This window comes from Botryllus schlosseri, chromosome 7 (assembly GCF_051294905.1).
Source record: "Botryllus schlosseri isolate E-star chromosome 7, Bs_hap1, whole genome shotgun sequence".
Taxonomy (NCBI): domain Eukaryota; kingdom Metazoa; phylum Chordata; class Ascidiacea; order Stolidobranchia; family Styelidae; genus Botryllus; species Botryllus schlosseri.
In genome coordinates, this window is record NC_137242.1 from 12,339,051 (window position 1) to 12,366,113 (window position 27,063).

General features: G+C 40.0%; 2 protein-coding genes across 3 annotated transcripts in view; both read right to left on the bottom strand.

The window, feature by feature from the left end:
• Window positions 1-27,063, bottom strand: part of LOC145442439 (5-oxoprolinase-like) — a 65,838-nt gene that overhangs the window by 20,046 nt on the left and 18,729 nt on the right. Inside the window, exon 2 of one of the 2 annotated variants that reach the window (XM_080320345.1) lies at window positions 29-147. In XM_080320345.1, the coding sequence (XP_080176471.1) occupies window positions 29-110 (82 nt within the window). In that variant the 5' untranslated portion in view covers window positions 111-147. Of the gene's footprint in view, window positions 1-28; window positions 246-27,063 lie in introns of those variants that run through there. The other variant, XM_080320344.1, reaches the window with a different exon arrangement.
• On the bottom strand, window positions 146-2,343 carry LOC145442441 (protein Hikeshi-like). The gene has a single exon (XM_080320348.1). It carries the CDS (start codon window positions 2,174-2,176, stop codon window positions 1,556-1,558), a length of 621 nt encoding a protein of 206 aa, XP_080176474.1. The 5' UTR covers window positions 2,177-2,343; the 3' UTR covers window positions 146-1,555.

The window sequence follows — 27,063 nt, forward strand, 5'->3', positions numbered from 1 at the left end:
TGCAGACTCAGAGGTTGATTCAGAATACCTGGGCATCTTGAGTATACATCTGTAAACGTTCCACCCCTGTCAATGGAGAATTGAAATCCGTCCTGGCTCTCTTCACCCATATCCAGCACTGACCATACAATACAATTGAGTACAGCTGCAAAATACAAGTAATAGCAATGGAAGAGAGAGTTGGGATCATGAAACGGATCATCATCGGTACACATTAGTACACAGAACATTGTATCGCGGCACATTCGGATAGACTAAAACGATTCAGCAAGGTATCCATTATAAATATATTCTATCTAACATAATATGTGTTGTTCCAAATCAAAGAATTTGGGACAATCACATCAGCAAACAACTTCGAAACTTGTTTCAATACAGCAATTTCAATATTTTTCTTTTATGGATCAGCAGTTTTCAACCGCGACTCTCGACAAACTATTTGCATGGAAATAAGAGATTCTTAATAGAACTGCATTGTCAATTAAGTGGGTCGCAAGAGACTTCTGTGTGCATGATAGTGAGTAGTGACCACAAACTATGCAGCGGATTTCTAAATTCTGTACTTGAAAAATGCATTCAGTAAACGAGACACTGCGCGACGTGTGCGTCGTATTATTGTGGTACCAAGTATTTGTGAGCATGTGACATAAGACAGTAAACCGAATAAGGAAGAGGTTCCCCATAAGCGTAAAGGTATTAAAACAATGTAGGCGTGTGCAATGTTCCCTCTAATTTTTCACGAGTCCGCGCGCACTCACCAACTCACTGCGCGGTGCCTTGGACAACAGTGCAAGCTTGGAGGGAACAGTGGGCGTGTGGTATAAGCTGGACTATAGTATTACATGCCAACTTGAAAAACAGTGTTATGCTAGTCTCCATGATAGAGTTTCGTGCACAAGTAAAATTACTTGGTACTGAACACTGAAGTAGTGTATCGATATACTGTTCAATGATGGGCTTACATATCAATGACTACCAGAAATATACGAGTTACAAGTTCACGATTGAGAATTATTGAGAGGTAGGGTGTCAATCATTTTATCAATCTAATTTCGTGTCCGCGGCATTCCTCCAACTACAATCAGATGAAAAAGTCGGAAGTGAGAATGCTATAAACGACATATGACAAAGCTTTACCGATAAAGGCAGCAAAATCACAGACTTGTTCCTAGCTTAATTCCATACCAATAACGTGAAAATAGTGACTGCACCCAAGCCGCGTATACGTCAGAACAGAGAATAAGCAGAAATGAAGTCTAAAATAAAGACAATATGCCCAAATGCACACCTCTTTTGAATCTTTAATGATATGAAATAAGAAAAGTACGGCACGATGTCGGTTGTTCATTTGACCTCAGGAGATGGTAAATAAATGATGGCCGCCTTAAACTAGTCAGTCGAACAAATTGCCAATCTAGTTGCTTTCGTACCAAATTTGTATGTTCGATTCAAGATCTGTGGTTAGCTAAGCCTAACATGGATAAGTTTTGTAATTCTATCATCAATAAATTCGAGTTTTGGGTGATATTAGTGTTTTCTCGAAATACAGTCACAGTTAGGACTTCCAAAAATTAGGATCCCGCTGCAGTTTAGCAGTAAATTCTTGAAACCATTTGTTCAGTATGGACAGGGGCACGTATTGTTCAGAGGAAGACGCGCCAAACTGGCTACATATTGTTTCCTTGGGTGCCGCGAAGGAAGCCGCATAGTTGTAAAATGTCTCGCACATTTTCTGCGTAAATTCCATAAAAGTCGATGCCTTCGGCGCAGAGACTCCAGTGATTGGTGTTTGCTGGGATAGCTCCGATTCCAGTTCAATTGCGATTCCGAGTTGCGCGTGGTGTGGTTGTGAGGGTGAAAATGCGCTGCTGCTTGACATGAATGTGCTGGACGTGGATCGGGAGTCGTGTTTAAGACCGGATATCTTGAATATAACCGATGGTTTCTGATTTGATATATGTCCCAGTAGAAGCCAGTTAGATTCCCCGTTTTCTGGTGACGGGATGTTGAGGAAAACGGCGCCTCCATATCCGGGAGGAAAGGGAGACTGGCCAGTCATAAACACAACAATGTAGTTGGCATTCGATATGTCGGCTAGGTCTAACAAGAACTTTGTTTCTTCAACCTGCTGTAAATCTGTCTGAACCAACCTCCCGGCTACTAAGACGGCGAACATGATCGATACTCGATACGACTTCAACGAATAAATGTATCTGCCAATATATTCCGCGAAATGATGCCGAATGCCGACCGGAATTTGTTTACGTTTAGCAAAGAATAATCCAGAGTGATACAGATGAGTGATTTTATATAAGTCAAGTTGCAGGTAATCAAACACCGAAACTACAGTCTACAGGACGCAGAGACGTCGTTATTCCGAATCCGAATCCATCCAGCTGTTAATTTGAATTTCAGATCAGTAACAGTACCAATTTATTGATACGTTCTTCATATCAAAACACCACAAAACCGCGATACAATGAAATTATAGAAGGTGTTGAAACGACTTGGAGCGACTTTGGCAATGATTGGCCTAGGCGACACACTGGGCACCTAGGCACACTGGATGAAAAGTAGAGCAGAGAATATGAAACGCAACCGACAAAATGAGGTGGCATGTGGCGGAAGGCGAGATCGATGTTAGGTCGTGGTCCGGTGATACTGAAGGCTGACTAGTATTCATTCAAATTGCTTGTATTTCGACTTGAATGCGGACATGCTCGACGACTGCATGTCGGATAGCCGGCGAGATGCTGTTCCACAATTGGGGTCCGGCATACTTGATGGAGCAATGGGTTTTCTTGTAGATATATTCCGCCCTGATGATATGGTAGTTGTTCTTCGTTGACGCGCGTGTGCCGTACTTGTGCGCTTTTGACTCCGAGGTGAATGTAGTTGAACTTTGAGGGACATTGACCGCAATGGAACTGATACATAAACTTGCCAATTTCTAGCTTCCCCATATATTCTATGTTTAGAACGCCATATCTTTTGAGTAGCGATTTATAGTTGCACATCCAGGCCCCCGTGGGACTTTGGCAATGATACGGATGATCCGATGTTGTAGTTTTTGCAGTGGGTCAATCGTATCTTGCAGGCAGCACCACAAAAAAGAATCCCGTATTGGAACTTTGATAGGAATAGAATGTTGAAGAGTATTAACACAACCCTAACTGGCGGAGTGTATAAAGGCTATGGTGTAACTAAGGCGGTGAAATAGACCACATACTTTCGATAGTCGTGGGATGAGTGATTGTATATGACTCTTCCAAGACATGTCCGAGTCCAATAAAACACAAAGGTATTTGGGATTTTTAGCGTTGGAAATTGGTTGGTCAGCGATGTCAACGGTTATGTTATCGCTGGAGTTCACGACCAACAATTAGGCTTTCGCAGCGTTAGCCCGAAGGCTATTATGGGACGCCCACTCATGCACTTTGAGCATTTGATCGCGGGGTGACGGCATTCAAGCTTCATCACGGGTTTATTAGCCATTTTTATCAATTCAACACACCACAAAAAGGCGATACAATGAAAAGATAGGGCGGTGTCGAAGCGACTTGGAGTAGAATATGGAATCAGACACCCACATTGGCCTAGGCGATATAAGTAGTAGCCATGCACACTGCACAGTTGCACACTTAATGAAAAGTAAAGGAAGATGGTGTAGCAAAAAGCAAGCGACAAAAATGTGGTGGCATGTCCTGGAAGGCGATATCGATAGGTGCTCGTCGACTGTCGGATGGCCGGTGGGATACTGTTCCACACATCAGGTCCGGCATATTTGATAGAGCGATGATCTTTTCGGTCGATCATATGATATTTGGACGACGTGGACGCGCGTGTGTTTTACTTGTGCGCTTTTGATTCCGAGGTAAAGAAGTCGCTGGCGGTAGTAGGTGCGTGAGATGAGAAGGGTAAGTAGATCGTCAGCGAAGAGTGTGGCAGCCTATTCAATGATGAAATTTCACATATATCATTGACGTATAATGTAGGCTATATAGAACCGGTCCAAGAACTGAGCCTTATGGAACACCACAGCTGTAGTTGAAGCAGACTTGGACAAGTAGATAATTCTAGTTGTCTACTTTCACTAAATTAGAGCGAAATGCAAGTAATCTAATTCTACTCTAATTTGTGAAATGTATCCATGCTCTAATTCTAATTCTAATCTAATTTGTGAAATGTTTCTATGTTATAATTCTAATTCTAATCTAATTTGTGAAATGTTTCTATGCTCTAATTCTAATTCTAATCTAATTTATTGTTTTCCTGATAATGCCTCGTTGTCCGCGGCATTTTGCAGCGAGGTAACAAGAATATCCCTCTCGCGCAGGGAAATCTATAGAGCCACTGCCGAGCCGCCGTCACATTACTTACAGTACACCGTACGTACGATCATAGTATTTTGAAAAAAACAACAATAATTGAAACTGATATCAATTTCAGCATTTGAAAATGCTTTACTTCGCGTTCTTCCAAAATCACAAATCAGATTGCCGGCCGCATGTGGCCAGCGTCTTGGTGGACCCTGCTGAGCGCAAAACGAGCCAAGCTTCGTGTACAGACGTTAACCATTCTCATGCATATGGGAACGCACTGTGATTCGATATGAACTGAACTTGATTTTTGCTACATTTATTTCTCATTCACAATTTCATTTAATTTCCAAGTATTTGCGAATTCAGTAATTCTAATTCTAATCTAATTTGGAAAATGCTGTGTAGCTTTAATCCTAGTTCTAATCTGATTGGGAAAAATTTTGTTACTCTAATTCCAATTCTATTCTAATTTGGAAAAACTGTGTAGCTCTAATTCTAATTCTAATCTACTTTGGAATAATGTGTAGCTCTAATTCTAATTCTAATCTAATTTGAAAAAGTTGAAAATTTTCTAGTTGTCCAAGTCTGAGTTGAAGACCCCGGAACCCGTAGCGCGCCAATTTCGAGAGAAGAATACTGTGATCCACGCAGTCAAACGCCTTTTTTAGATGAAGAAAATGAGTCCGAACGAAATCTGGCTTGTGTATATCCAATTCAGACTCTACAAAATCCTGCCAATATCGTGCAAATTAATAATATTTCTGAGAAAAACCCTTCTAATACCGAGAAATTCAAAATCCGGATCTAGTCCGGCTACGTTAAATATCAATGAAATCTTGCTCTTACTCCACGCCCACGCTACTCTGTACTCTGCAGGACATTAATGAGCAGATTTAATATCATCATCATCATGACATCATGATTTCATAGATAGTAGACTAGGTAGCCATAATAGATCAAAATTTTTAACTCACTTTGGAAGTATCGATCGGCTTATATTAGGATTTCGGATCAAATATGAAAAATCAGCATGATTTTAATAGGATTTTATTTTGTACTTTAAATTTGAATTTCACCGGTTGGAATTTTTCGGACTCTGAAATTCAAATATAGTCAGCTGGTGAATGTTACATTGAGAGTCCCAAAAAATCCTGATAAATTTTGCTAATTTTTTATATATTTCAGTGGCAAAGTTCGGCTAGACTTTAAAAACACACTCGAAATCGGGATCCAGTCTAGTTACGATCAGAAATAGCATCAGTATATTAATCATTTTACCATTTCAATGCACCACGAGACTGCAAAATAATGAAACGACTTGGAGTGGTCTTTGCAATCGAATACCCACCTGGGCCTAGGCGAGGGGTTTTCAATTTGTGGGCCGTGGCCTACTGGAGGGCCACATCAGCATTTTGAGGTGGGTCACAGAGCTATTTGGAAACTTGTTGAATTAGTGAAAGTTTAGTTATCAAAACATATAGGGAGATGTGGTACCGATGGATCAAAAATTGGAAAATGATCCCTAGCCCCCAAATGTTCAGCCGAGGACAGCAGATCTCTTGCTGGCGCGGATATATACATGAACATCTGCCTTTCCAAAAAACATTTATGAACATTCAAAATTGTTGCGGGAACGTGTCATTGGCCCCCACCGGATGGGTTCAAAGGCACACGACCTGGGGACCTTTGAGACATACGATCAAAAACTCAGATGTTTCAATTTGTATAGAACTTTTTTCTATACTCTAAGCTACAGCCAGTCAGAGAAAAATGTTTGGTCGCAACTCGCAACATTAGAAATAATAAAGAAATATTAACTCAAATATTAATCTTGATAGAAAACGACGCTTCGATTCAGGCTCGAACTTGCACATTTACGGGTACATACGTATTGCGCGTAAATCGACATTTTAACTTCCAAATATCTCGTTATAGCGATAAAATATCACAGGTCATTATGAAGTACATCCTCTTTGTATGTAGGCGTGTTTCGGTGCTGTGCTTAGTTAGTCCAACTATTTTGCTTAATATGGCCATAATATCATCTACCCCCACGCAGTAAATTTTGTAATTGAATTGAAAAAAAAAAACACTCAAGGATGGTATTGAATAAAAAAAAATACGTGTATCTTGCTTGATACAAGCCCTATACTCTTGATAATAAAAATGATTGCTGCTCTGTTCTTGTTGGGGGTTACAAAGAAAAATGTATACGTCGATAGAAATTTATTTTACACCATCAAAAACAGGAAACATCTGTCACCGACCCCATAACTCGCGCAGGCCATGCGAGGCAAGATTCCGCCAGCATGCGTCTGTAAACAAATTCACGAAGTGTAATCATGGGATTATCATAGAGAATTGTTCAAGTATTATTTTCTCTTCTCTCTCAGTGTCTCATCAGTACCACATCTCCCCATACAGTATTCATATTGAATTCGTATACGTAAGCTACAGCAAGCCTTTCAGTGGACTCCAGTAAATGATAAAAGCTATGCTACAGAAACGGTTCACCAGTTTTCCCCTACTGTTACAAGTTATCAAAGTATTATGATGCCTGCATGGACTATTCCATTCGTCGGTCACGGTACATCATGATGTGAATCGGTCGGTCCCAAATCACTCGGACCGCTAACCAGACGTGGTCAGTAATAAGGAAGTAATTCTACTTTTTTGAAATACTCAAGTTGTTTTCCGCTACTAATTTCCTAATTTCCTGCTACTTCTACTTCGTGATATTTTGTGATCTACTTACTTTTGTTTTCGCTATTTTCAGTTTGTCAAGTGGAAGTAGTTTAATCCTTCAATCAGAAAGATAGCCTGAGGACTTTTGGGGCTGTTTCCACGGAGTATCAACATTTAATTTTCATAAAAGTTGAGTAGGCTAATGCCAAGAATTTTCGTCGCGCTTCGTGCACAGTAGACTAATATGATTTCACGAACGTATTGATGAATATAATTTAAGTAGGGGGTTTCGTGATTCTGTTCACACCGCATTGTCGCCCATATGAAATATTTCATCACAGTAAATATGGCCCATCATAGCGTTTAAAACTACCATCTTGCAATCTAGCATTTACACATCATATCGTAATCTGGCAACCCATAGGTCATGAATTGGGCCATCTGTATATTGCACTCTGGTGATTGCTACTTGCTAGGGTCTGCAATAGATTTTTTCACGGGCCGGATGAAATCGACTGGAGAACCATGTCTGGCCTGGCCTGTCGTGATTGTGTTTGACAGCCCTGCTATACTGTTAGATCGATGCGGCTATCTGATTTTGTGTTTTAATCGGGTCTGAAACAACATTTTTTAAGCCCCCTTCCGCCCCCCCCCAAAAAAAAAGCACTGATCCTGGGCTCACCATTGGATAATCGATGTAACTTCTTGGGCACTTACTATGTGCATCTGGTTGGTAAATTTTATGAATGAATTCTGTTAATAATATTGATTCTTCCATATATTAGGCTACTATAAAATGCACCAGCAGGTTGCACATCCGGTGATTTCCAACCTGTTATTGTCGCGACCTCAATTCCAACTTGAAAATGTTCCGTGGCCCTGCTCAGAACTTGATAAGCTGGTTACTAAAATCATTCAGCTTGCCCGAACTTACTCACGGCCTAGGAAGCTGATTACGTCCAACATCATTGCGATCCCCAGATAAAGGCAAACGACCCCAAGATTTGGAACCACTGTGTGTGACCGAAGCACCCGATCGGCTCTAACCAAATCTAGGAATATACCGTTAGCTTAAAATCGCGATTACAATAAGACTTATTTTAGTAAATGATGGTTTTTATATTTATATTTATTTTTGATTGCATTTTTGGCGAGGGCGGTATGCCTGGTGCCCATACTAATGTCAATATACGTTGCACTCACGCGCATCGCGAAAACAATTTTGAATAGCATAAATCTGCTTGAAAATGATATTGTTTATGTTGATTTACGAAAAACTTTTGAGCTGACTTCAAGCCTTCGAAATTCCGGACATTTAGGCATATTTCAAAATTTCCTCTCGGACGCAGTTTTCTCAGTGAAATTCCGGACAGGTCCGGGAAATTCCGAACGTATGGCAACCCTAAACTATTTGGCATTTTTACGATCAGCCATATTTATAATTAACGTTTATTAATCGCGCAAAACATAATATCCGACAACACTTCTCCGTGTTGCTCTTTGACCAAACTACGGGCCTTATAATATGGGGGAGCGCGCCATACCCAGTGGCGTAGCAGCCACTTGGCGGTTCTGGCTCTGCGCCAGGGGCGGCAAAATGAGGCTGCACGGTGTACTGTACACAGCCGGCCAAAAGCAGCGTAATTGGTAGTCCTATAGCTGGCGCCCCGTGAGCTGAAATTTAATCAAACTGGTCTCAATCGAAAGCTAGTGTAGCGCTGATTCCGAATATGTTAACATGGCAATGGAACCACTCCAAAATAGCCGTCAAGGCCGATTCTTCCTAACAATCGGAGCGCCGCAACACAACACAATGACCAATTGACCATGATAATGGAAATTATATCGAGCGAATATTTGGAAAATGCCGATTTTCAAACCAGCATTTAAATTGTGTTTCCGGAATCAGGGCAACTATAGCTTTCGATTAAGATCAGTATTGTTAAATTTGAGCGCTCGGAGGGCCTGGCCAACTATAGGATGAACATGACCATTGACCAATTATGCTGCTTTTAGCTGTCTCAGCAGTGGGCTTGTCTGGGTGTTCAAGTGTGACAACTAAGTAGCCCATCTATCCGCAGGTTAGTGATCTATACTTTGGGTTACGATTTGGTAAAGCAGACCGAGATAGCTATGCTGACAGAAAACTTCGTCATATAGGTCTATACAAGATACATGTAGCTTCAATTGTCCATATCGGCGCTTTTAAATGACTGACGTCGAATGTTCCTGTCTTGGCAATCTGAAACTCACAAGACAGATATACCATCCTGCACGGAAAAATTATAAGCAAGTGAAAAAATAACAATCAATTTGAAATCGTGTAATCTTATAGTTTAGTACGTTTGGGCGATTCTATATTTTTATATAGCAGACAGGAATTCGCGAAATAACATTAGGCATACGTAACGAAGTCATAGTAACGGATCCACCCGCCCGAAGATGTTTAGAGAGAGTGAGTCTTTATTTTCATCCAACCAAAATACATAACAAACGGGAATGATGGTGGTACAGAAAATATGCATGCACAGCAGAGTTGGATCAATTACATTATTTCAGTTCAATTACAATTACAATTACTTTCATGCATGTTTTAATTACATTACAATTAGAATTACTCCATGCTAAAAATATCAAATTACAATTACAATTACAATTACTCCTTGCATGCTTCAATTACATTACAATTACAATTACAATTGCTGCTGTTGAACATGTAATTGAATAATGATAAATTCAACCGTGCTCCTTGACAACCGTAGCGTCGTAATTAACAACAATTCAAGTATTCATGTTTCATTCATGATACGCAAATACCCGGTAATTAATAAAAGAAAAACGTTTTCAAACTATTCCAGTATGCAGTATGTCGTTGAAAAAAGTATTATAATCATGCACGGGTTGGATTTGCGTATATAGTATACAATTAAAGAAATAATATTATTTTTATCGAGGGACGTAGGAATTAGGATGAGGGGTGAAAACAAAACCGTGCTTTGTCAGATAAGACGTTATATAATATCCAGTGGTCTGGTTAGTTAGACAGACGAAGTAACGATGCAGCATCGTGATCTGAAATCGTATTGTAGATTGCCAACTCACGGATAGATGCGCAAGATGTGAGTAACGGATGAATGCACCGACAAACGTACTGCAGAGCCGACTAAAAGCAGCAAACTTTATAGTCCTAGAGCTGGCGATTCAGGCGTCCAAATTTGATGCATCTGGTCTTTATTGTAAGCTATTGATGCACTAATTCCAAAAATACAAATTAAAATCTCGTCAGGGCAATGTAACTGCTCCAAAATAGCCGTTTAAGGCCGACTGTTCTGAAAAGTGAGAGCGCCGCAGCAGCATAACCACAACAATGACCAATTACTCCCAGCGATCGTTCAGAACAATGCCGATTCCCAGACTTTCACGACTATTTTGGGATGGGACCGTTGCCTGGAAATATACTTTTATTGCGGAATCAGTGCGACACTAGCTTTCGATTAGGACCATACATATCAAATTTCGACGCTTGGATCGTTAGCTATGGGACTATCAATTCTGCTGCTTTTAGCCGGCTCAGCAGTTCGCTTCTCGGCGTATTCAATCGTGAGTCACGTGTTGCGAATCCATCCGTTGGTTAGTAATCTCATAATTGTATACAATGGCAGCCGAGGCCAGCATAGCAATAAAAAAAATATTTTATGTTGTGCTTGTCAGGACTCAATAGCTATTTAATGTAATTGAAATTGTAATTGAGCAAAATTTTTGTCAAATTACAATTACAATTACAATTACACAAAATAAAAATGCTTAAATTACAATTACATTGAAATATGTAATTAATTACATTCAATTACATTACAAATTACAATTGATCCAACTCTGATGCACAGTATTCGGTATTAGATAGGAATGATCGATAAGACCGTGAAGGTCATCTAGTCTGATCACACCAGCATCAAACAGGTACACTTGACTCTGAACAGCCTGGCTGTAAAAAATGTTTAGTTAAAAAAGGAAAATAGAAGAAAAATTGAACGATGGTAGCAAATGATCAATGAAGCAATGTCTGGGCGAGGTTGGGCAACAGTGTTAGTAGTATAACGACAGGAGGTGATCAAGTAGGTCTTTTTTGAATCTATTATAAGGCAATTCGCGGATATGTGGTGGTAATGCATTCCAGATGATAGTGATAGGTCCCGAGCAGTCGATAGATCTCTTATAGTTAGGTTGCTATTGGGTGGGGGTAAGTAGATATTTCCCTTTGACGAGGATTAATTATTATTGACGGGTCCTACCTTTTCAAACACACCTCACTCAGCTCTACCGGTAAATCAGATTAACTGAGCAGAGAGAGGATAAAAATTGATAGCAATATATATGCAATTCCCCGTCATATTGACCGGTTCAATCATGATCGAATGATATAAATATTGGCGAGTAAAGCTGACTCAGGAACGGGCACACAATGTAGACAAAAAGTAGCGATAAACAGCGAATAGCGTGAGGGGGGTCTGGGGGCGAAGCCCACCAGAAGTTCGGTTTATCACCCTATGGGGGGGGGGGGGAAAGACCAACGTTTTGGGGGCCTGACGAAGTGCTGTTACGGCCCTGGGTCTACTTAGGGGGCGGCATTTTACGCGAGAGCCAGGGGCGGCAGTGCATGCTGCTACGCCAGTGGATATAACATGATATTTTCTAAATCGGGGTGTTCGAGTAAGCAGAGGATAAGTATCGCATTCCCATATCAATGCTATCATTTTCATCCCAGGATGTTTATGCAGCGGAAAATTTATATCTACTGGGATGCATCAATATGAATCAAGCTCTGCACCTTTCGCATAGCTCAATTTGCAGCTTTTGGCGGTCTATCATGCGAAGAAATTACGATCGTTTTCACTACTTCAACTACTTTAACTACTTACTTACTTGAGTAGATTTGAAGTTAGTCAATTCTACTTCTACTTCAAGTAGTTTTAGGCTCCTTTTAAAAGGACTACTTCTACTCGTACTTGAGAAGATTTTTGCGTCCCTACTTCTACTTCTACTTGAGTAGCTTTCTTGACTACTTTGACCACCTCTGCTAACCAATCTATTTTTATCAGGCTATGCGTTGCACAAGCATAAGAAACCCAGGTAACCATGGTCACATCGATGTTAAAACCGCCCGCTCCAATTTATCGTCGTCCCAGTTTGCTGATTTAGTGTTGAGATTCATGATAATTGCGACTATTGGCTTACATTACAAGTTGAGTATTCCAGTCCTATATTAAGCAAAACTAAGACTCCACGACTCCATAAAACATATCAACCAGGAAAATGGGTCACAGCCGAAAATTGATAAACCCCCTGGCCTAGGCGATGTAGATAAGTCCCATGCACACTGGATGGAAAGAATAGTGGATAACACGATTAGTGATGAATGTGACATGCTCGGCGATTGTCGGATAGCCGGCGAGAAATGCTGTTCCCCCGACTCGTGGTCCGGCATTCTCGATAGGGCGATGTGTTTTCTTGCATACGGCAGTGCTTTTCAACCTTTTTTGAGCATCATCCGCACTTTTTTTGCAACAATAATTTCATCCGCATTATCCTACCGAAAATTTTTAGGCTACACAAAAATAAAATAAAAATACACGTAACAATATTATGATCAGATGTGCAGCAAGACGGCTACCGGTTTAGGCCATCGAAGAGTCCCATTAAAAAGACAACTCTTTTCCCTCGTTTTGATTTCAACTACAGTGGACTAAAGCCCTTTGCGGCCAAATAAATGTTTTTTTACAAGAACTTCTAGTGCTTGGATAGCCAGGTCTTTTAAAAAAACATCCAGCACTCCTATCTAATATATACAGCGTATCTTCCGCAAGTGAAAAATGCTTGCCGGCAGCAATCGTTTTTAAGTGTAGGCGTATGACACAAAGGCTCTCAAAAATGCACATGTTTGTTTTAATGCTTCTGCCTGATGGCTTGGAAAATAAGCTCAAAATTTTGTCAAAATTGTAGTGTTAGATAAATAAATGTCTAAAATTTTTACAAAGTCAAAATTCTTTTGCAACCTGCATTTCGCCTGTATCGTAGATTTTGCACTGTCGGTGAACTTATCATTTGACATTTACAGCTTGTTGCGTACTTGGTAGGCATACAGTTGTAGATAGCCCTTTCAAATAAAACAAATAGGTTGACATATGGTGTTATGCTCAACGTACCGCAATATCCTAGCTGAAGCAAGACTGCGTGGGCATTGCATGGTTCTTATATCAAGAAGCGCATGATGAAAAATTGTGATGTAGACACCATTGTCAGAATGATGCAACACGATGTGTCACCAGCAGTGTACGCACAACTTCAGTGTTGTCAGCCAACAACAGCTGCTGCTTGAAAGTTCTTTCTCCATTCTTGGCAAGCTACTTAGTAAGGACAGACACTTTCTACCCGAGGCTGTAGGACAGTAGGCCTATCTGTCATTGCAATACAACAAATTTCAATTATTTCTACCATAATCCGTGTTGTAACTACTGGAATTCTTCATGGGGCCGAATTAAGGTAAAATAATATTTTTTTTTTCATGAAAAAATTCGTCGGTTTGTGAGTCAAAACAGGTATTTCGGCCCAAACTGCTTCGTAAGGACAGACAGTTCCCGCCAGAAATGAAGATAAGTGGTACATTTCTAACACTGTAGGAAAACACCTAATTTGCCTATGTCATGTCAAATTTGGTCAAAATTAAGTTTTTTAAGGTCAAAAATGTAGAAATTTTGAATTTTTAGGTCAAAATTTCCGCTTGTTAGGTATAAAAATATCGCCCTACTTATGATTAGGGCTGGTCACAATGATTCGAGTACTCGAATCTGAATTGAGTGTTAATTTTAATGATTCGAGTCGAGTAGTAAAACACAATTTTTTCGAGTACTGAAATTATACGCTTATCCCCACTGAAATTCAATTTATCAACGAGAATTATAGCTTCGATACTATTTTCTACTGTTGGAGCCTTGAAACATTGATTGGCGGTACAGTAGCATACGAAACATATTGTACAAAGCTGCGAAGGTTACTGGACGTAGCACATTTCCAAAGTCATGATTATCCCACAACATTGTCACCAAGTGGAATGAAATCGGTATGGTCGAAAAAATGCCAGAGTATCTTTAATGGGATGGATAACAGGCATTATATTCTTTGTGGTAGCATAAACGCTACATATTTGAACTTTGACGTATTTCATTTTGTTATGACGTTATAATGAGTGATACTCGATTACTCGACTCGACTAGAAGCATATTACGTGATTCAGATTCGAATCATTCAGGTACTCGATTTTGCCCAGCCATACGTATGATACGCTGCTCAATTATGTGTTATTTTTTTTCACTTTCCCATTTTCAGTCTTGCGAGTAACTATAGATAACTAACCTCCGTAGGTTAGTTATCTCTGGAGTAACTGAGAAGTGCAAAGAAAGTAATGGCATCATCTGTTCGTCTCTTCATCTCAACCTAACGTGAAAGTTCACAGCTAGGGATGGTGTGAACCTCTGAAAGGTTCAGGTTCGTGTGAACGCGAACCTTTTTGAAAGGTTCTGTGTGAACACGAACGTGAACCTCGTGACGTCACGTGACGTCATTTTGCTAATTTCATCTCTATCTTTCAATGAAGCGATAACCTATATTAATGTACACGATACCTAGCGACGACTCGGGCCACATAAGGCCACAATGCTGAAGTAGCCTACATATTGGTGTTTTAAACGCCGCTAAATGTATCAACTGAGGCAATCAAAGGATATAATACTCCCATAAAATCAATATCTTCCGTCGCTTTGCCAACAATTTCGACCAGAACTTACGAAGAAATATAAGCCTACGCCTTGAAGGTCTAGGCCAGACCGGACAATGTATTCGGCGTCTGGGTATTGCTACATTGATATTGAGCAGAGTGTAAAACGGGTTTCTATACTTGCTACAGCTATTACCCTATTAACAAGTTGCTAATTAGTTGCTAATAAACCAATGATGAAGTTCTACAACAGTAACCAACACCTCAATCGCATGGATTTGGTTTTAATGATACAGTAAAGATATGAATTCAAGATGGACCCCGTGTAGCGTACCGCTCCATGATTAACCTATAATTAGCCTCGCTGATTATGTTGGGTATTTCTTGATGTTACGAACGTATGTGTGCAGTCGCTTTTAGTCACCGTCCGAGCCAGTCGTCTTTTAGTATCCGTCGGATGAGCATCGTCATGTTTTAGTTGTTTTATTAAAAGAGCAATGCTGACTTGTCTACTTTGACTTATCGAGCCGCGGACCAAGAAGAACGCGCGCCCACGACAGAGCACGCTATACCCGTACGCCTGCTAGATTTTTTGCATCAGAAAACGATATCAATCTCATTGATTGGTTGAATAAGCATCATTCGCTGACCACGTATTCGGCTCGTGATGTTGTGTGATTGCGGCTCAAGCTCACAGCAGAGTGTCACTAAATATCCACAAACGGAGAGCTGGATATTTCGTGCAAACTTTTGTAACAAGGCAAGTAAAACTTTTGAGATTGTCAAGGTGCATGTTCGTTTAGTGTTGATTTTTAATGCTGCTAGCGCCATACATATACTGGCCCGCAGTCGAAATATAATACATTTGAACCAAAGATGGTACAATGAAGTGAAAATTGTAATATATGAAAAAGGTCACAGTGCAGAACCTACCGAGGTTCTGTTGTGAACGCGAACCTCTAAATTTCCGAGGTTCACACACAGAACACGAACGTGAACCTCGCGTTCACACCATCCCTAGTTCATACCAGTTCAATAACCTTGAAAAGTGGTTCTTGAACCTTTTAACCCGCGCCCAAAATCTGAGTTTTAGTGGCATAACATAACATGTGGTTGGGTTATATTTTTCATCTGAACAAGTTACACACAATGTACAATGCGATAAGACACAATGCGATGTCATGAACAGATAGGAGGATGTCGAACGACACGCATCGGTAGCGATCCTTTTCTCTAACATCCACCTCGGCCTAGAGTGCCCGATGTCACAGTTCTTTGCGATGTCGATCTTTTAATTGAAGCCGCGTCAGATTGGTGGGCGCTTATCGTAACCACTGCACTATCTCCCCCGCATCTCGCGACCCAAGCCTCACAGATCAAAATGATTGCATTTTTAATATTACAATAGTAAGCTATACGATTTTACGGGCATGTAGCTTATGACATAGATCACGCGCAGACAACTATGTACGCAACACAGCTCTATGAGACATGTCTGCCATGCGAAATCAAAGTGGGTGAATTATTTCCCTCTGCTCGTCGCATTTGTACTACTGCCTACTCAGATTGCGAGGACGGGGCCACTCGGTGCCGGTCATTTCGACGACCGAGCCCATCAATCTCGAAAGCTTCGGTCAACCAACGGCGGTTATTTTTGACCAACGTTTTGGCACCACTCTTTCCCAGCGGTGTGTTGGTCAAAACTTCGCCTCTTCAATTTCCCAATGCAGAAGGGGTTGGCCTCGAAATGAATGTCTCTCATAGGCCCGCCCCAGTTCGTTGCACACCGCTAGACTAAAGAATCCCAACGGTCTTCGACGTTGTTTTCCAGAGAGACGAATCTTACGAATTCAGACCAATTTGTGTAATACAAAGCAGAGTTGGATCAATTGTAATTTGCAATTGAGCTGAATGTAATTAATTACATTTTTTCATGTAATTGTAATTGTCATTGTAATTGAAGCATTTCTATTTTGTGTAATTGTAACTGTAATTTGATCAAAATTTTGCTCAAATACAATCTCAATTACATTTTCATGGTAATCTGACAATCACAGCATAAAATAATCATTTAATCAATCATTTATTCGTCTCACCAGTGAAAATCCGGTACGAACCAGGATGACGACGAGGGGCCTTAAGGCCTGAGTAAACAGTCACCACATGTAATAATTAGCCTATTTACATCGGTATTCTATGCGTGCTGCGTTATAACTAGAAATTCAGTCACGCTAAACTGTTTACCATACTTCAGTACAGTGACGTGCGGTGAGGTTCATGGCTAGTGAGGCACGCCCACCCCCAGCATACAAGCGCACAAACACAGACACGTACGCACGTAACAATAGCAGGGGGCATAGAGAGCATTTTCTGTGCACACTAATAGCTGTTGCAATTCCATATTTTACAATACATGTAGGATTGGTCGATATTGTGCTAAATGGGCAAGTTTAGACGGATAGTAATTACTATCTCTTCAAGTACCGGTATAAATTATTCGAAGCACATGAAAATAGCATCCTCAGTTAACAAATTTTTTCTGTAAAAAAAACACTAGATTTCCCGAATTTCGAAGGAAAAAGTCCACTAGACCAAGTCAAAATACACTAGATCTAGTGTAAAAACACTAGGAGTGGCACCACTGACCAAACAACGACAACGCAGGCTTTGTAAGTATAGCTATCACATACCACAATTAGGGGTTATAGGTAGTCGAACACGGCATGAAGGGCACAAGCAACGACAATGTATAGCTTATGCAAGGAGCTATCACATACCACAATTTAACGTAGCTATGGATGGAAAATACCTAACAGCTACATAAGTAAAGTAATGTATTGGCTCCGCATTGCGTATTGGCCGTCGCTACTATAATTCCTAGCTACAAAACTGTTGGATTCCGGAATCGATAGCGCGTTCCACTGCGCTTCGATTGTCCAATTGTTAGCGAATAGTGCATGAGGCTGATTCGTTTGTGCCTCACCTGGACATTGTTACTCTGCGAAGGCATTGTCTGTAATAAAGCCGAATGTCACCAACATTGGCGATTTTGAGGGGGTTCTGGTGCTCTGACACTGTTAATATTTGGATTTTCGGAATCAGTGTGACGATAGCATTTGATTGATACCAGTTATTATGAATTCCGATCTATTTATGATGAATTGCATTGTCGCAGGTGAGGCACGACCCGCCCGTGCCTCACCTGTGCCTCACCTGACGTTTGGCGCTGTATTTTTGAATAATAATTATGGAGATTGATGATGTTGGGTGATAAAAATGCTCAAATTTAGTTATTTATGAACATCGATGTAACACATCAATAAATCATCGACTCATCGAGGGTTTTCACGATTTTCACCAACTCACCCAGACGACAGGTGAGGCACTGCCTCACCTACCTCATTGGACCGCACGTCAATGCTTCAGTAGCAACAGAAAACATTGTGAATTACAATTTAGGCTTGACCAGTGGTTCTCAAACTGTGGGCGTGCCCCCTTGGGCGGTGTGAAAGCATCTGGACGGGGTGCGACGCTCCAGTGAACTGAAATTACTTCCACGCTTGGCCCGATTCACCTCCGTTTTATGGCTATTGCTCGGTGTATAGTCTGAATTTCGTATTGGAGTATGCTCTCATCAACAGTCATAACCTTCCATACCATCAAACTATATGTAAGGATTGCTAACTTTCTGGTTTCATTGTGTGCTATGACGATAAGGGGGCACGAAATATTCACTCTTATAAAGCGGGGCGTGTCTAAAAAAAAGTTAGAGAACCAATGGGCTAAACTCAATATTTCAAAAATGGATGAACAGCAAATAAACTCTTGAAACCGGTACTGAACCATTTTCGACACCACGGTCAAAGTTTTTTGAAATCTCTGACCAGTACCGAGGCTTGCTGCAACAAAAGCAAAAAAAAATCAAGTTTCTAACCAAGGCTTCATCAAACTTGATCACGCAATTGTAGAAATGTTATCTCAATCTTACCTCCGCTCTTGGCCAAATTTACTGGGGCCAGAAACTTTTCGCACCCTAAGGTTCATCAAATGCAATGTAACAGTTTCCGAGCAAGTGAAAATGTAAATACGAACCAAAATATTGTAATTCTTAGTTATCAGGAGGTTCTTTCCTTTTGCATTTATTTTAATTTTACCCACTTTATCGGTATCATCCTTATCGCTGACGCCTTACCAATTACATTTCATTATCCTGACTCAGACCTGAGTAGCCTAATCGTTTGATCACATTTCATTGACTTTCCTGTAGCCTATTCGCTGTTAGTCGCTCAAACCTTTGGTTCTTAACAGTCGCTTGAAACATTTTTCTGTGCTTGTAGTTTTCAGTACTCATGATTAGGAATAGTTCGAATACGTTCGAGTTTTTTTTTAATTAGAGGGTATTCTACATATCAGAAATGAAACATGAATAGCTTGAGATTGTTGCTAATTACGTCGCTACGGTTGTCAAAGAACACCTTTTTACTAAATCAATTACCTGTTTAAAAGTAATTGTAATTGTAATTATAATTGTAATTAACTACATGTTTAACAGTAATTGTAATTTGATATATTCAGCATTGAGTAATTGTAATTGTAATGTAATTGAAACATGCAAGGAAGTTATTGTAATTGTAATTGTAATTGAATTAAAATATTGTAATTGATCCAACTCTGATACAAAGGTTGTCATATTTTCATGATCAAGCCATATTTTTTGCGTGTCTCGCTTTGGGTACTCTACCCGACCCAGTGACCTTGTCTGTGAAGAATTTCATTTTGCAAGACATCCAACAAACATTGCATACATATTAAATGCTTTAGGATAGGTCTCGTGGTTGTGACCAAGTCACACGGTTACGAGTCGCAATAAGTCGATGTTACTTTTATAGTTTTGTCTCCGCTCGAGTCAAGTCGAATCGTTTTCAATATACCGCCCATAGTCAAGTCCAAGTCAGGGAGCAACGGGTCGAGTCCGAGTCACACCGTTAAGACTCGAGTCCGAGCCATAGTATTTATTGTTCAGTATCGAGTTCAATTCAGCTTCAACCCACTTCTGGTAAACTCTTGGGTGATATCGAAGGTCTCATATTTACAATACACTCATTTGTCGCACTCTAAACACGTGTATTCATACAGAAGATAAAAGAAAAAGTTTATGAACCCATATACTTTTTCAATTATTATCGGTCCTGATTAAACACGAAACTTGAATCGAGTCGTAGAGAATGTCCCGACTCATAAGACGCGGTCAAGTCATATGCGCAATGACACCAGTACAAGTCCGGTCAACAAAAAATTGCGATTCGAGTCGGGTCATAATTCAAGTCTATACTAGGTTTAAAATGAATGCTGCTGAACCACCAAGTAAACCTACCGTCGGATGTCTTGGCTAAGCCTGGAAGCAGTGCGACGTCATCTGCTTTGATACTTAAATTAATAGCCAATATGGAGGCATATGCTACTGTTCTTACTCACAAAAGAAATGAGCACTTCTATGTGTCGGAGGTTAATCTGGGCTCCTCATCGCCGATCCCGCTGTAATTACAGTGCCTTGAAAAGCCCAGAGGAGGAGAGAGCCGAACTCATGAAAGAAGGCAGCAAACGACTAGGAAAAGGACGCAAGAGAAAAGCGAAGAAATACCTTATGGAATTTACTGTGCGGACGCAAATGACCGAAGTGTTTACAAGCGCCAATTACTTCAATAAAACAAACAAACAAATGAGCACTGAGCAGTTATAGATGAAATATGCTTAGCTTCCAAGTCGGTGTATATGAGCCTCAGTACGGGTGAACCTGATATATGAAATGATTAATGAGGTAGCCTATATGTGTTATATGATGCCTTAGCTGTATATATACAATTGTTTAGTAAATGACACTATAGTGAGGAAACTACATTTAAACACCGAAATACGACAATTGAGATGTATAACTGTATAGCGCCTATAATAATTTCCCACACCGACAACATATAATGTATTAGTACAATATGATATTGACTAAACAACATCAGGGATATCTAGAAACTAGTTCTAGAAACTAGTTCTAGATATCCCTGACAACATATTTATATGCTACACCGCCGACAATTACGTTAGAAAATGTAGGTCTTTAGATATTACAACATCAAATATAGATATTATATACACATATATGAGTGTTACTGCTCTCATCCAACCACTAATATCCAGCACTCAGATGTTTGGTGTGATCTTGCGAACGTAATGCACCGAAGCGGTTCTAATGGAACTGTTGAAAGAGTAGCAAAGGTGAGCGTGATCTACGAGCTGTTACCACTTACCATTTAAAATTAAGATGCATATACCTTGAGGCAATGTTGTAGAATACTGGGTTCAAAGTTTCAGAAATTCTCAGGCAAATGAACCGAGCACCGTCGAAGAAGTTAATATTCCATGTTCGCGAATGGCCGAATGAGGCATATAGTGCTCTGTAAACTAAATTTAATATAAGCCTCAAATGACAGCAATATATAGGCAAAGCGAAACATAGACTACAGCAGTGGTTTCGTTAATTATTATTGTGATAGAGTCACAGCATGACAGCAATGGCTCGTTGCTCTCCTGCGGACACGATCGGACCGAAAAACGTTAAGAACCATCGGCCTGTGGTTATAGCGGGCCTACCTATTTCCGGCAAGTACCCGAGTAGAAACGACGCCACGATCAACGACACCTGGAGAATGGCTCTGTTGTGGCTTGCGATTACTGCTGCAGAAGCTTTTCTGGCTGTAATAGACAATGTTGATACAAAGGAAACAAGGGACAATTGCTACCACAGAAACGTCTGCAACAATTTTAATTCGCGACACTGAATAATTCAACAATCATATTTTATCTTCTCGTGCTTTAGGCCACGCTCTCGAAGATAAAGTCTGCTTGAAACAATTGGGGTGTATATTTCAAGGTAGAATATCCTATAAGTACTAGAATGCACATGCCGAGAAAAACGGCTAGCTCTAGAACAGGGGTTTTCAATCAGAGGGTTACAGGAGTAATTTGAGGTGGGCTTCAGAGCTATTTGGAAAACTGTAGAATCATTGAAAGTTTAGTTATATTCGTTATGTTCATATATTCAAAAATATATTCATATTATCGAATTATACGTAGGTATGCTACATAAAGCTTTTCATCCGACTGTGATGAGACGTAGTGGCAATATATGGAGTCACAATGTTAAATTCGTAAATGGGAGGGATGTTTGTTGTTGTTGTTGCGGTTATTAATCTTTAGTAACTCGCGGAACACTTACGCCAATCCTTCGTGGAACACTAAATTTTTGCTGAATAACGAAAACAAAAATCTACCACATTATATACATCTACACATATAATACACTACTATACATTGCTGGTACGCAAAATGAACTGTATGAATCAACAGAGCGTTAAAAGAACAAAACCATTAAAATATGATTTCCACACAAACGAGAACATTGTAATGAATATTCATTGCAAATCATCATCGTATTTTTCGGTCGCAACTGCCTGGTACCAATTGCTTGATTACAAATGAGCTTATAAGTATTGGAGATAAGATTTGCATTTAAGAAAGACTGGGCTTCAACCGGGCTTCCATGGAACACCGGTTAAGAGCCACTGCAATGGATCGGAGATAGAATCGACGTTTCGAAAGGACGGGGTTTCGATTAAAACCCAGACCCCCTGCGTACGTAACATGAACACCGCCTGAAACCACATCATTCCCAATTCGGCTAATGATATGCCTGCTATAGGATAAGAGGTGGGCCACAGAACTTTTTCAAACCAGAAATGGGCCACGGTCAAAAAGAATTAGATAACCCCTGCTCTATAACCACAAATATACGCTTATGCTATTATTAAAATTAAATACACTGTTAATCTACGGGTGGAGATATAGGGATATTTATCAGATTTCCACCATACACTGTGGTGTAAATCAGGTAAACGCGGCACTCTCAGGCAGACTTGGACAACTAGATAATTCTAATTGTCTAATTTCACAGAATTAGAGCAAAATGCCGGTAATCTAATTCTAGTCTAATTTATGAAATGTTCTATGCTTAGATTCTAATTCTAACCAAATTTATGAAATGTCCCTATGTTCCTAATATTTCCCTAATTCTTATTCTAATCTAATTTGTTGAATGTTTCTATACTCTAATTTTAGTACCAATCTAATTTATTATTTCCGGAAAATGCCTCTTTGTCCACGGCATTTTTCAGCGAGTTAAAATGAATAGCCCTCTTGCGCATGGAAATCCAGTGCCAAGCCGCCAACGCATAACTTACACCGTACAGCCATAGTAGTTATGTGACGAATAATAGCCACGCTATCATAGTAGCATGTATCGTTTGCGAAAAACCCTCTAGTTTCGATCAGAAACAGAACAGCAGCAAGGAAAAAAGATAGGTAGCATAGGCTTGTTCAATTTGATGCCCGTAACTACACCAAGAAAAAAAAGGATGATTGCTTCAGATCTATAACCATAGAAAACATATTAGGCGATGAAGTGGAAAGATATTTCGAAGCAAAGCGAGAGAGTATGGACAACACGATTTGAGTTACTGGAAAAGAGAAAATCGTTTTCCTCATCTCAAGCCGGCTGCTCGAGAACTCGTAAGCATGACTGCAACATCCGCTCCACCGGACAGAGTTTTCAGCCATGCAGGATAACTGTATTATGAAGGGGTAGCCAACTCCAAACACGCCGTGGGCCACTTTTCTGTTTTCATAGAGGTCGCGAGCCGTGTTTTTACGTTAGTACAACGCCGTACTCACTAACATCGGTAATGGCCATGGGTACCGCAAAAGAAGTAGGCCAATATTTTATTTAAGAAGTACCGATACAAAAAGAAATATCACGATTATAAACGGCCCGCGTGTTGGTGACCCCTAGTAGAGTGCAAAACGAGCCAAGCTTGGTGTACAGACGTTAGTAGGGTTGCATTTAAAACAAAAATAAATTTAAAACAAACATGTTTACAACAAGGCCCTTGTTTAAAATATGTTTTTATTGTTTGTTTTATAGGCCATGACGTCACAACTATTCGATTGTGACGTCATAGTGAATTGACATCGACAATTGAAAATATAGGGTAAATATAGCTCCTTTGACGAAATATCTGTACTATTGCTGTTGAACCGACTCTTTGAGGGTTCCTTCCGACCATCTCATATCGATATACGTCGGCTATATCGGGTGGTAATTGTCCGTCGGCTCATACAACATGTTTTTGGGAAAATATTTACATAATTATGGAATAATTCTTTTTAACGGCCATTGTTTAAAACACTGTTTAAAACATGTTATAAAGAAAGTGTTTTAAAACACCATTTGTTTTAAACAACCCTAGACGTTAGCCATTCTAATGCTTATCGGAATGCACTGTTATTTGATATGAACCGAAATTGATTTATGCTGTATTTATTTCTCATTCACAATTCTATTCAATTTCAAGTTATTGCGATTCAGGAATTCTAATTCTAATCTGATTTAGAAAAAGACAATGCAGCTCTAATTCAAATCCTAATCTAATTTGGAAAAAGTGTGTAGCTGTGATTTTAATTTTAATCTAACTTGGAAGCAACTGTGTAGCTCTAATTTTAATTATAATCTAATTTGGAAAAGGTGAACATTTTCTAGCAGTCCAAGTCTGCTTCAGGTACCCAACTATGCTTTCATGCACGCCTTTTCCAACATGTGAAATGCTGAGTATATTTCACCAATTCTTATGGAGATATATCCCATAGTGGCATAGTGGCGTAGTGGACCTTTTTGGATTAGTTGGGGTGGAACACGAGAATAGAGCCCGCTAAACCTCTTGGATATATTTCGATAAGAATTGGAGTGTTTGACTCATATGGTCACCTATGGGGGACATCTGATAAATACACCTATTTTTTTCGATCATGCATTTACAGTGTAGTAGGCCTACGATTGCGTTGGTTAATCACGAAAAGATAGAATATGAAGAGAAATATAAATAATGCATATCAATCATTGCACGCACGTACCTATTTTTTCCCTGCGTTTACGAAGCAGCAAAATCAATGTGAACACTGAAAGCAGAGTCACGAGCGTGCAGGGAGCATATATCAGCGTCGGGACTGCATATTTGTTGTACTGTCTCACCGTCGTCACCCTATATATACCGCCAAAACCAAAGGAAGCATTAACATCGCATGTATTGTATATGCAGTGTGGTACTTCTATAGAAGTTACGCGCATTATTTCCATCCTAGAATCGAAAGTGCGATAAGTTAGTGACATTTACAAGGCGCTTCCCCAATTCCCCATGCTCACGCGCACACAGTCGCACGTTTCAATGCATTGATCTGTTTACACGGCAAATCCCTAGCTATAGTATTACGGGTTTGAAGACATGGGTTTCGGTTACATGGGGTTTTAACTTTTAACTGCTGGAATGACACTTCCCAAACTATGCGCAGAGTATATCTGAAACGCAGACATGCAATGAGGTTATTCGAACACAGTCAGGGAGTGGCCACGTGTCAATTGGTCCTGAATTAATAATAGTTTGCAAACACGATCGTTGGCATCGAAAGTTGAATTTCACGGAAGTAAATCAAAGGTAAAATTTCGAAAGTTTAATGCTCTCAAGCACATCTTCATTAACGTTTAGGTCAGTTATATTTGTGAATATCGATTTCAATGAATATTTCCATCCCCCACTGCTATGAATTAACCATTTTCAATCGTCCTGTTATCCCTAGATTAAAGTGGCTCTTAAATATTGACAGATAATGCGATGTGCTTAGTAAATATTAATATTTCATACCAAGCGCTGGTTGGGCGACATGAGATGCTTCCAGATCGATTCTTCACCAATCCCAAATACGCAAATTTGATACCAGCCCCGGCTGCAAACGAACCGATCCATATCCCCAACACCAAAACCTATAGTGCAAATATATCGCGTAAAATAGAAGCGGCGTAGAATGAAGGTTTATAGTCCGAGCACTATCGCAATATTATAAGGATATCGAGCCGTGTTTGAACAAAATTATAGTTTACTGAGATATTGAATCTTCGATGATGACAATCGACGGAGAAGAGGCGACGCTGGAAAAATAATTAGTTGTTCACTGAAATTCATAACTCAAAGACTATAATAAAGGCCTATCTGCCAGCCATACAGTGTCCGTCTACCCCGGCCCTGTATCTTTCAAGCAACTTATCCAATTGGATAACTTATCTAATTATATAACATAAACTTTAACGTATACCTACATTATTGTCGCGGGAAGCACTGAATTTTTTCTAAAGTTAATGATTCAATATTGTCAATACTCGGATATATTGTTTTAAATTTTTGATCCTACTCAGCCCCAGTATTGTCCGATTTACAGGCGCCTCATCAACATATCAAATCAATATGGAAATTTTCGGCCTACAAGGGGGTCATGGCGTCATATTGGGCCGCCATTTTGTTACCGCGATATTTTTGGTAACGCACAACTTCGTGCTGTTGTGTGATCAGCCGTGGAAATGGTCGGCGCCGAAATGCTGATGCCTAAAAGCACCGGAGCCGCTGGCCGAAGACCATGAGACTAAAGCACATTAACAGCCTCGAGCGGTATTTACAGGAATACACAGTTCTCTCAAAATTGCGAATGCAGATAGATTCATTTCTGGGATCCAATATAAAATTAGGAAATCCAGTGACGGGAAATTGGGCTAAGCGGGAAGAAGAATCCCAAATGGTATAAGTCTGCCAATATACTCCGCTCCACGGAATACGTTCGGGTTAACTTCCCTAATTTAGTTTGGAAAATATGTTGCCAGGTATTTTCCATATTCCCCTTTTTTTTTCGGGGCAGCGTTAACTTTTGGAAAGTTTTTCGCGGCGGCCGAAATGACCCCGGATGACAGGTTGACAACCGCTGAATTCAACCATTAAAAGGAGCTCTGACGCCCCACACCGTTACAGACTAAAATTACTAACATACGTATATCGGTGATATCTCTACTCCAATGATAAACAAAACTTGCGTACGCTCACCACCGAATGTTGTGAAGAAATTTTCTGGAATTTCATAGGCGTTTTCACTGCGATCAGTCTCAAAATCAAGAAGCTCAAAATATGCAACATCGTCGCGATTGTCGTCCAGTGGTCGATGGATATTGTCATCTGCAAACACACATTTCCATGAGGAACATTTTATTTATTTTAGCGATACGCACCCTGGGCCTAAAACACGGGTCAATGGCCAATGGCTACTAGGATTTCCAACACTAGGAATTTATCGCAATAGTCATCG

Bases quoted from the DNA above. Each gene is read 5' to 3' on its own strand.
- LOC145442441 (XM_080320348.1), bottom strand. From the start codon at position 2,176: ATGTTCGCCGTCTTAGTAGCCGGGAGGTTGGTTCAGACAGATTTACAG.